We start from the raw sequence: 12,688 nt of genomic DNA, 5'->3' as shown, positions 1-12,688 counted from the left end.
TTATCGTACATATACGTACGCTTTCATGGAAAAAAAATTAATTGGGTGGTACAGCAAACCTACAATTTACTATGCGAATTCAACATCGATAGCTAAAAAGTTTGATGGTTTGATGGAACAAATCACTAATGTTATTCAGCTGTCAACTTTGCTATTTTAACATAGAAAATTGACTGTTTATATGTTACGACTGTAGATTTGCTGAATCAGTGAAGTTTTTAGTTGCTTTTGTTGATTTGATAATTCGTAAGATCTTTTATTATAATGTAAATTTTTAAACAATTTGTTATCCAAGCTGAGATATTTTATCGGTTGATATTTTGGTTTTAATATCTGAATATTGAATTATGTATTCTGCCAAATACAATAAACAGTTGATGATCTTATTTCTGGACTATTATTTTAGATTTTAAACTCGTGACATACTTATCTCCGATTCTACAAAACGCCTCGATTACACTCTCTTATTGTAGCAAATTGTAATTATATAATGCTGAATACTTAATTTTGTCAATCTTATGATTTTATACTTAAACTGTAGAAGATGACTTAAACTGTATAAGTCGAAATATTTGTTACTTATTATTATTAATATTAATATCTACATGTTTTACACCCTACTATCCTGTGTCGGCTGTGTTGCATTTTTTTTTATAAAATACTGCATGTATTCAAATTGAAATGGTAATTGTGAGATAATCATCTAGATTTTATGTTTTGTTTGATATTATGTTTTTTTCATTTTTCGACGATTGTCCGGAGATACAAGAAATATGCTTTTATCCCAAAACAGAATCCTGGATAAAAACATTGCGTTGGCACTTCGGCTCAACTCGGAAACCATACAGTTATAAATAGTTTCGTGCACGGCCGCATGTTCTTTATTATCACTCGATGAGGTTGGCGAACAGATATCGCATCCATATTTGAAACGCTTAGTCACGCGACCTCGGTGACTTAAAAGGCTTCTCTACTAGTTCTCCAATTAACTTTTGAAAAATATTGCCCTAGATGCCCGAAATGCGCGCTTCAGAAATCATCGCGTGCATTGTTATTAAAGAAAAGGGGAAAAAAACAGGAAACCTCCAGGATTTCTTCAGACTCGAATTGTTCCGCATGAATTCGTCTAGCTAAAGAGATCTAGATAAATTTTCCGCTCTATCACGCGAAACATGAGTTCTTCAGAGTATTTTTATATCATAGTTCGCACGGGACAAGGACGACAATTTTTGCAAATTGTTCTAGAATAAAAAGATGCTTCTCTTAACTAGTGAGCAGCTTTTAGTCTCTGATAAAATAATATTTTTAATAGGCTAAATATTGGATATATTAAATAGAATAAATATTATTATAAACAGTGAATTTGTAAGAAATATTAATTTTTTGAGATGCAAAGAAATGAAATACGCTGCATTACTTGAAAATATTAATTGTAGGAATAATTTGTATATAAGCTAAGCTTTTGAAAACTTGCTGAAGATATTAATAGATTTATATTTACATCATGTAAATTGTGTAGCTTTAGTTTCCACGTATAAATAGAATCACAAGTTCTTTGCAGTGTTTTAAGATATCTATTTATTTGCTGCATTCGTTATTAAATTCGACGATCGCAATGAAAATTTGTGGCATTATTATTTTAATTTCGGTTTATGATTGCGCTTTCATCAGTAATCGGTGTAGTTATGTAATTGAAAGATATTTCAAATTTACATATAAATATTATTAGGCACTGAGATTTAGCTTCGACTAATTGATTGTATTTGGTTCCTTATATGGAAAGAACACTCTCTAAATTTATTAGAATGAATTTCATTTTAAAAAAGTGAAAATTAAGCCAGTCTTCAAATAGAATGGTTCAATTTTCAATCTTTAAGAGTGAGACTCAGTTTAAAAGTTTTAGAGTCGATTTTCCGCCTACGGATAAATTATGTGATAATTTACCTATTGGATAAAAAGTAAAAGAGTAAAAGACAATGAGCTGAAGTTTATCGACAAGTGGAAAAACCCAGTCTTACAGAGCAATTTGTTGAAGTATCTAAATATTTAGAAACAGATCTGAAAATAATTTTATTGAACAACAAAATAATTATGTATTATCAAAATTTTTTTGAATCATTGCTCGTCATGTTTTATCCGATATAATTATTTTGATGATCGAACAAAATTATTTTTATTTGTTTCTAACTAAATTAAATGTATCAAAACCATTCTCTTTATGTACTTATTTGATTTAATCACGCAAATGTTAATTGAAATTATCTGCTGTTTCAATAATTCTCTCTTGTTGTTTCCATTTTTAAAAGTAATGAAATCAATTGATTCTCGCTTGACATTAACTTAATAATATTTACGGGAATGGAGTGTAAGTGTCGCAAGTGCGCGCTCACACCCTCTTTTGGAATGAAACGCATTCACGCGTTACTCACGTATACAGTATATCAGCTATTACGGGAACCACACATTTATGAACAGATAATCATCAAAAGATCGTTCCAATTAACATCTTAATTTCGCTTTACGTACCAACTGTACTCTCTCTCAACCTATAAGGATTATTAACGCGGCGGAGGTTTTACGCGCTCCACCCATTCGTCGCGCACCACGGCGAGATATAATTACACGCATGCACGCGAAACAACATCGCGATTTACACCCACGACGGACGGTGAAAGTACAAATGACCGCCGCCTGCATACTTATGCAGTTACGTTCCCTCGTCGGCTCTTACATCGCGCGATTATCGTACCGAACTCTCTCACGTTACATTCGCGCGTTACATGCGTTAATACTAAATAAAGCGCCGATAAGTATCGGCATCTATACTCCAAGACACGCCGCATTCTTTTGCTGTCGGTTATTGTGCAGTCGTATAATCGAATTGACAAGTATGTCGAAATGAATGCGGTCCCTTCTTTCCGAGAAAATATTAATATGCGCGCTCTGTGTACGCCAGGGACTTTGTATGTAAAACTTTGCGAAATGGTATTGCCTCATGTCATTGTAATGTCGCTTCCTAGCTTACGAGATTTACAACCTCGCAGAGAGACCACTGTAATCATTGTGTGCACAATACTACATAATAATGTTAATTTATTGACATTTATTTCCGTAGAATGATCTAATAATAGTAATATGATATATGGGTATTGCATGTACTGGTTAATTCACATTTTCATACAAATAGTCTTCCTTTCTTTCCATAATAATGAGAATATTTAAAAATATTCATGTACATTACATTCATTCATTAGAGATCAAAGTACATAAATTTAAATAAACAATAATAATAATGATAAAAAATAAATCTTATGATTAAATATAAATAATTCTGAAATTTACAAGTTCACAGGATGACAGTGCACATTTTGAGATAGTGATGAATCGACAATTATCGCACCATAATTATAGCGAATCCATATCACGTTGCGCTGCATATCGTGCGGATGTACATGCATGTTTTCCTCGGTTATCAAGAATGGTCATTTTCAGACTTGCCAATTTGTTGATAAAAGAAAGAAACATCGATCATATCACTGATTATGGCATTGATTTTCTGAATTTGAAGATGTATTGATATATTGTTGATATATTGAAGATATATTGATATATTGATATATTATTATTCTTTCTTTTATCGAATAAATACTGTTATTGATTGATTATCGCGTTTTATTTAAGAAATACGATACGCTTCATACGCAAAAAAATTGTGTCACGTAACCTTACGGGATCATTTTCGAAATTTGAAACTTTTTGTTTAGCAAAGATAAAAAGAGCATCATACACAGAAAGAATAGAATTTTGCTGAGTATTTAAAAATTTAGTTAGATATAGATCTAAAAATGATATTGTTAGACCATCAAAATAATAATGTAGGACGCTCAAGCTGATTACAAAAATATTAAAAATATTAAAATTTTTTGTAGCATTGCTCATTACTTATGCATTCTATATTTTTATTTTAATAGTCCATCGAAATTATTTTCGGATCTGTAACTAAATTTTTAAATATTTCAGTAAAATCGTTCTTTCCATGTAGATTTAAACAAAAACATCATTCATAAACAATCATATTATGCATTCGTATCGGCATTACGAGAGGGTAAAGCGAAATAAATACACGGCAGGAAGAAAAACACGGAATTAAAAACATTCAAACTTATTTTCTGGAAAATAAGTTTTTTGTTTTCTGAATAGCTTATAATAAATATACAGAGTGATATCAGAGTGATATCATATGTATATTGTATACAAAAAGAATAGTTTTGCTGATGTATCTAAAAATTTAACATAGATACAGATCTAAAAATAATTTTGTTAGACTATCAAAATTATAATTAGACTCTTTAAATTTCTTGGAGTGAAATTTCACTTCAAAAGAGTTAAAATATTGTCACTATTAAGAGTGAAAAATTTGCACACTTGAATAAGTATGCAGATGCAGTGACAGATATTCACTCTTTTTTTTAGAGTGAAATTCATTCAAATGAAATTCAAAGGCAAAGGAAAGAAATCTCATTCCAAAAAGGAGTAAAAATTTGTCATTCTTATTTAAGAGTGCAAATTTTTCACTCTTTTTCAATAGTTAGTATTACAGCTCTTTTGGAGTGAGATTTCACTCCAAGAAATTTAGAGAACATTCAAATTGCTAAGTTGCTAAGTCAAAACTTTTTGTAACATCGTTTATTAGACTTGAGATTCCTACAAAATTATTTCCATGATTCAAGAAAATTATTTTCAGATCTATACTTAACTAAATTTTTAAATACTTCAGTCATCATTTTTTTGCGTGTAGATTCTGAGGAAATCGATAATCAGGGATTACTACGTGCGGATCGATGATCGCTGAACCGATCTTTCGTCGTACTAAGCGCGCGCGCCTAATAACAGTTACAATATCGAACGTGCTAATGATTCATGAAACAGTCGCGACCCGTAGTACTTGGCGCGGCGAAATTATACTATACGTATACTATAATTATAGTGCGCAGTCAGCAACGGTGCTCCCACCGCGTGGCCGGGCGCCGTCCAATGCCGCAGTGAAAAGTGACATTAGTCGCCAGCCTCTCCGAACGAGTGGTTACGCCCCGTGCAGGGTCAGACTCGCGGATCCGCGCCGCGAGTACCTAGTTATGTTTACGCGACCAGCGTGAATACCAGGCTGAGAACGTCGTCATCGTCGTCGACGTCGTCGTCGTCGTCGTCATCGTCGCGCGCGTGTCCGTTCCTCCGGAACCAATCGCCACATTGAACAAGTTGCCGCGGTGGCTTCGATTCTTATCTGCACGACGAATAACTTAACAACTCCTCGTATGAACAACGGTGCTTGCCGCGTGCATTTTCCACGCCGTGTTACGTGACATACGCACGTACGTGCGTTAATCACGAATATAATAAGACATCCGGTGCGGAGAACGCGCGAGGAACAGAGAAACTTGGTGAAGTGGACACAGAGTGTTGACTATTTATCACGATCTAATACCAGCTTGTATTCGCTGTTCTTCGGATTTACCATTCGTCCAATCGTTTGTGAAAATATTGAGAGCGATAGCGTTCTATCAACAGATGCTTTCTGCGATCTGACGCAGTTCGCGGGAGTTCGGATATGTTATCGCGAAAACGTAACATTTCGATAGTGGTATTATCAGTCGCAGATTCGGCGCTCGTATTGTCGCAACGCTACTCGATTACATGCATCTGAGGTGATAAATGCGTAGTTTTTTTCACTGTTTAAAGAAAACACACACATAACGGTACTGTTGAATGTTTTTTTCTACGAGACAGAAGAATATCTTCCATTCTCGGCCGCTTTATCCCATAAACGATATCGCGTATACGATAGTAGTTCCTGGTGAAAAAGTGTACGGTCACGTTACGTTGCGAGAGGATCTTAGAAGTGTTGATTTTGTTAGCCGAGACGCGGCGAGCATGTTAGCTTTCATTAGCTGGCCGTAATTAATATGCGCTAGCGCGAGAGGTAAAGCCGAGAGGGACCCTCGGTGACTATTGTGAAAGAGAGAAAGGAACATCTGGCGGAGGTGCTAAACATTTTGCCGTAAACTCTAAGAGCAGAGCTCGATCTCGTCCATGTGTCTTCACGGACTTCGTCAAGTCACGAAGATCCTGAATTTATAGACTTTGCGAGAAGCAGTTTGTAAGCGACTTTTACTCTTTTTCATGAATGCTCCACCAATGTTAAAACGAATAGAAGCAACGCAATTATTTCAACGCTGTAAGACCGAAGAGGATTAAGTCGAGACTCTTCGCAAAACCATCAAGCTCTTCGATGAGCTTGAATGGCGACGATGGGAGTTATCGTATATATTCCAAGTAGGTAATTTCGCTTCACGGTGCATTTAATTCTTGCGTATTCTTGTTATTCCATTTCATTCGAAAACTCAAGCGTACACTGGAATTATTTTTTTTAATATTACGTCTTTTACAATTGCCAGAATGATATTAAAATACCAAATATCTGAGAAAAATATTAATTAAAGCAACAAAATGATGAACAATATTCTAGTTGAACTCTTCTGTTAGTTTGACGGAACATTTTTCTTATAATGTTAGTATAATATTTCCGATAAGAGGACTTGAAAAAAAAAAAAAGAAACGATATCGTCGACAATGCGATTTTCGAAAAGTATTTCACGTATTTTCCTACCGCTTATCTATCCCGCGGCGTAAACGTTCACTCAATATCCGGCCAGTAGAAATAAAACGAAAATTGCAACGTCACTCGAATTTTCATGCCGCGATCGCGTTGCATGTTTATCGACCCTGACTTCCACGACCAGGAAATCAGAAAAATATGAATAGGTTCTCTCAATCCGTGCTTTATGAAAAAGATAGCACATGATATACATATGTATTTACATTAACTGATCATACGATCTACGTCATCGGTGTGATACGCCGACCTATATGACAACTCGATTAACTTACACGCACCGCTAATAAAATCATCTTGAGAATAATAAAATTAGAATGAGGATTAAATGAGCGTCTAATGAGTTTAGATGAATAAAAACAAGTGTTACGTAATATAACATCGAATTAAATGTAGGCTGATCCTTGAAAAGTAACGCTTGACGATGTGACAACGTATTGTCTGTGTCATGCTGAGTCATGATAATTTGGTACCTGATACATATATACGTATATTTGACTTACAAATTGATTAAGAATAATATGAGATATTTTTTATAATTTTAGAAGTAATATAACGAATTTGTGAAAAATGTATAAATAATAAAATAAAATATAAGATTTTTTATGGATAGAATTATTTTAAAGAGCATCTTTTGATAAATTCTCAAATAATATAAAATATTTAAATAATGTATAGTACTATAAAGACTGTTAACTACTAATTTATATAAAAATATTATATAAAAATATTATATAAAAAAATGCAAATGTACACGCAATAACTAATATCATTTATAAGAAATTTGAATATGTGCCAAATTAAATTGAAAAGGCAAAATAGAAGAAGGAAGGAAATTATAAAGTTCGATAAAATCTACAATATTGCGAATGTAATTCTAGGAAGCTCGCTCTTATCATCTTATTTACAAAAGACGGAAATGAGAGTAATATCTCTCGCTAACATCTATCGTTTGAAAGCATGATAAGAACGATTTATCTCATATGTAATATTTAGTAATCAATGGCAGATAGCATTTTGCTACAAATTTATGCTTGAAAGTTTTACTGGATTGATTAGAATCATATATTTAATTAAATTATATTATCATAAACCAAAAATAAATTATGTTTCATAATACATCTTGTGATTAAGATATCGTGAAATTGCGAGCATCTATATATTTTTATTTGTATTTACATAAATATTTTCATGAACTAAATAAAGAATAAATATTAACCACGCAATATGCAGAAGAGCAAGTTAAAAAGAATGTGGCGCATTTTCTTTCTCGCAACTAGTTGATAATAAAGATTTAAACCTGGAACTAGTCACGTACAGTTCGGTGTTACTTGGTCACGCTGACTGCTTCCGAGAACATTGTATCAGCTGCATTGTATCTAGACGCGTATTCTGTGTCATTTTAAGACGCACGTGTACTATTATGAAAATGAAGAATTTCTCGGATAATTTCATCTTTTGTTATGCAAGCCGTATAAAAATCATGGCACTATTATTATAAATAAATAGCGATTAAATGCAAATTTATATGATATAAACAAGTTTTTCTTTAATGTTAAATGATGATGACTTAAATAAAATAATTAATTCATAATTGTGTGTGTGTGTGTGTTATGATTATAGTTTTGCAGATAGTATCAAACTAAACTGATTGTGAATTTAAAAAAGTTTAGAATGATTATTCATAATTATATTTTATATTTATTTTAAGTAAAAACAATTTTTATGAGGTACGATGGTAGTTTAATAATAGAATTGGGCACAAATGAAGATATTTTATTAAAATATTAAAAATATTAAAAATATTAAAAATATTTAATATATAAAAGATTCAAAAATTAAGAATTTCTACTCATCGAAAGATGACCTATCTTTAATTGACTTTATTGACAATTTGCGAAAATAATCTGACAAAATAAATAATTATAAATAAAACTGTTGAATTTTATTATGTATATATCTATCGATATTTACTTATAAAAATGATAGGATTTTATTTATTTATATAATGAAACAAAAATCAATCATCTATTTCAAAATAATCGTTCATAGGTCAGTAAAGAGCTTGCAGCAATTTTATTTCTTATAACTAGAACAACATTGTTTGCAACAATGATAATCTGCTGATAACAGGATTTATATGCCAATGTATCTTTCTTATATGTTTACATACGTCTTTTTCTTGTCAATTTTATTTCACACAATCACTATGGACTTTAAATCCGATTGATATTAATAGCATGTTTACATGTTTGACGAATGATATATCCAATATTTTTTTATTATTTTGAGTCATCAAACCCTCTCATATGTTATGTGAAATTTTTTTTTAAATATATGTATTCTAATAATAAATTCGTATTTTTATATATAAAAGTAATTAAATTTGATTAATTAAATTTGACATAAAGTAAATTAAAATTCTGTTATATATATACATTATAAAACGCATGAGTCACATTAAAATGATATTTCTTTGGTTAATAATGAGACAATCTATATAAGTAATAATTTTTTTTTCTTTTTACATTAACGAAGAATATTCCACAGATATTGTACTGGTAGTCGTAAAACTTGCGTATGTAAATAGTAGTCCGTGCAAAAACCGGTTGTAGCAAATGTCATGTTTGCGAAGAAGTGTTTGCTATTGAAAGGCCCGAATACCGATGTATCAGAAATTGCATTCGTTCATCTGTAAAATGCTTTTTGTAGACACGTTAAACTTGGCGTAAACACGATGTTTGTGAGTGAACGTTACGTTCTCCGAAGAATTTTCACGCAAAATATAGACGATGGCCTACTTCGGTACGCATGCTTTTAGGATTGTAGACACAAAGCTATATTTACAAAGATAAGAAATGATTATATCAAATAAAAGTACTTAAATATTCTTGCACTGTACCTCGAAAGTATCATGTTAATCGTAGCTAATGTGGAATAAACAACATGATATAAACATGTGAAATTGTTAAAATATGCTTTCAATTATTGTGTACAAAATAATGAATAGAATAAAAATCTCTAATTTATTATATTTGTATTATTTTCTATTCCAGGCATGTATACCATGCGTATGTTGGACAATGGTAGCAACAATGCATCCGGACCCACCGGTGCAACGGCTTTATCGGGTGTCCAGACGACTGGCGGCACAACTTCGACGGCTACGGGTGTTACGACTTTACCTGGTGTAGCCGACGAAAGGATGGATGCTTCAAGCGATAGTGCTGTTAGTAGTATGGGTAGCGAACGCGTACCATCTCTGTCGGACGGCGAATGGATGGAAACTGGATCCAATTCCAGCCATACTCAAGCCGACTCCCATTACACTATGGATTACGCGAGGTAAATAATATCATAAATGCGTCATTCATAACAAAGATTAGAAATAAGAAGACGACAATTTCTTCTTTGATCTTAATTGTGAATAATAACTGATATAATAATACATATAACGTAATATGTATCAGTGTGAATAAATATCAATTAAAGTTCAATTAAAGTATAATAGTCTATTTCTCCAAGCGGAATAAAATTTTCAAGATTTTACGATTGTAAATGAGAAAGATTTAATGTGTAATATACTTTGCAATGTTTATCAATGATCTTCTGATTGCAATGTAGCAAATATCGCATGCCATACGACTGCAGCTACTCAGTGTCCGCGAGAAATGCCGGCTCGCCAAGATGCCAAACCGAACGAGCGGTACCACCAGTCGCACAGAAGAAACATCAAATGTTCGCCAAACGATATTTCCAGGAACAAGGCACTTGTTAGTATTAAGTAACCTTATAATTGCAGTCACTATGAAAGATAAGAGAGATTTTTAATCGTTAAATAACTTTCAAACTAGGCTCACCTTTAGGGGCTACCGCACATCCAACCACTCCGATGAAATATGATTACGACACGCATACAGTCGGTGCAGGTGCACCGGGAAACACATATTCTGGACCAATCGAGGGTGCGACAGGACCGCAGCCAGAAATTAAATATAGTTGTAGCGTGGATTTCAGCCGTCATCAATCCGGTAAGAAAAAATTCATATACAGACTTATTTAATACACTAGAGGCTTTATACAAATAATATCGTGTAAATAAAAAAATCTGATTTATTTTTATTTTTAGGACGATCTGTAATAGAACATGTCCATCATAATCACACTTATCATTTACCTGCTGAAAGCTCAGGATCATTACAACGTCCTATTTCTCGTGACAAAAAAGGTAACTATCTTTTCAATATTTTTGATTAGACTGATATTTTTTTCTTGAGATTATCAATATTAAATATCTATATAAAACGTAAATTTCAGTTCGCAAAAGTGAAGGGGAGGAACATCTAACGAGAGATGAAAAGAGAGCAAGAGCATTGAATGTACCGATTGCAGTCAGTGATATCATCAACCTTCCTATGGATGAATTTAACGAACGTCTCAGTAAATATGACCTCAGTGAAGCACAACTATCTTTAATACGCGATATTAGAAGACGAGGAAAAAACAAGGTTGCTGCACAGAATTGCCGCAAACGCAAATTGGATCAAATCATGAATCTAGCTGACGAAGTGAAAGAGATGCGGGATCGTAAGATAAGGCTCGTTCGCGAACGCGAGTTTATGCTCATCGAGAGGCAGCGGGTGAAAGACAAATTTAGTCAACTTTACCGTCATGTTTTTCAGGTCAGTATTATTAATAGTCTCGTTTCTTTTGCAATTAATATCATTTAAATAATAGATAATTTATTTTTGTTATTTTTAACTATTATTTTGTTAATTTGCCATCTTCAAAATGTTAAAGGCAATAAAAATGAAGCTATAATATCTAATAATTTATATTTTAGTCTTTACGGGATCCGGATGGTAATCAGTATCATCCATACGAATATAGTCTTCAACAGTCTGCAGATGGGAACGTTTTGTTAGTTCCCAGAAATCAGACTAATCCGCACCAGTCACGACAGTCTTCGATGGAGCCGAAGACCAAACCTGATCCTGAGCACAAGGAATGAACTGCTGAAGGATCGTATGTCAATGTGATTGATTATTGAAAAACTTCTGTTTTTCTTGAGTAGCGCGTCCAAAGCGTAATGGAAGCAAACACGGTGCTGGGGAGCGAATATCGTACGCATGATTAGATTTACTGCGTATAATTCGGAAAAATAGAGTTTATGATCTTAGACTTGACATACCTCGCACTGTGTCCAAATAAACAACGAAAATTCGAGGATACCTGCTTACAAATCGCGACTTCTACGCGGTTTCTGACAGATGATTTTTTTAACATATTAGAGATTTTAGTAGGAAGAAAGATAGGATTTCATAATCCTAATGTGGTTTTTGTGTGCATGGGTGATGCTACAGTTTTCAGTTACTTTGACTACCCGTGTTAACACATTTTTTCATCTCCAAAAATCATAATTTCATGCATTTTCTTTTCATTTTCATAATCAAAGATTTTTACATTACAGAAAGGATAGTATCGGGTAATGTTGTATTTGTTTGTATATAATGTATCTTGTCTGTTGTGACTGTCTTTAATAAGACCAATAATTAATAATAAAATAAAACCGAAAGCTTCATAAATTTCCTATGCTTTATTTAAGTTTACATTAATACAAGATCTTATGTTTCAAGAGTCTATACTGGCCTTGTAGCGACACTAATATTACTTGTAAAAAATAATGAAATGTGTTATAGTATGCGAGTTTTTCTGTGATTGCCTAAACAAATCACGATGTCTATAACTATTAATACGTAAATAGTAAGAAAACGTAGTAAGATGGTTATCGTATTGTGGAATCACACGAGAACTGTTGTGTCACCATAATTAAAGCAACTCTAAATTAACCTCTTATTCCAATTACTATTCTTCCTGCTTTAAGCATAAAATATGCTCGTTTTTTCTTAATATACGTAAACGTGTAATACGTACAGTGATATATTATACATTCAAAAAGCTCATTTTTTTACATTCACAAAGCAAATTTTATCGCGTTCGATATTATTGTTTTTA

The 12,688-nt window shown here is 32.8% G+C and overlaps 1 protein-coding gene across 2 annotated transcripts in view; it reads left to right on the top strand.

Annotated features, from left to right (window-relative positions):
* LOC108694857 (segmentation protein cap'n'collar) overlaps positions 1-12,247 on the top strand; it is a 112,443-nt gene extending 100,196 nt beyond the window's left edge. For both annotated transcript variants that reach the window (XM_018204541.1, XM_018204542.1), the window contains exons 8-13: positions 9,730-10,018; positions 10,298-10,446; positions 10,528-10,704; positions 10,803-10,901; positions 10,991-11,355; positions 11,517-12,247. In XM_018204541.1, the coding sequence (XP_018060030.1) occupies positions 9,730-10,018; positions 10,298-10,446; positions 10,528-10,704; positions 10,803-10,901; positions 10,991-11,355; positions 11,517-11,684 (1,247 nt within the window). In that variant the 3' untranslated portion in view covers positions 11,685-12,247. The remainder of the gene's footprint in view (positions 1-9,729; positions 10,019-10,297; positions 10,447-10,527; positions 10,705-10,802; positions 10,902-10,990; positions 11,356-11,516) is intronic.
* Positions 12,248-12,688: the final 441 nt, after the last annotated feature.

This window comes from Atta colombica, unplaced genomic scaffold, assembly GCF_001594045.1.
Source record: "Atta colombica isolate Treedump-2 unplaced genomic scaffold, Acol1.0 scaffold125, whole genome shotgun sequence".
Lineage (NCBI taxonomy): Eukaryota > Metazoa > Arthropoda > Insecta > Hymenoptera > Formicidae > Atta > Atta colombica.
Note: the sequence above shows the minus strand (reverse complement) of the source record. Positions and strands in the feature narration are given on the sequence as shown.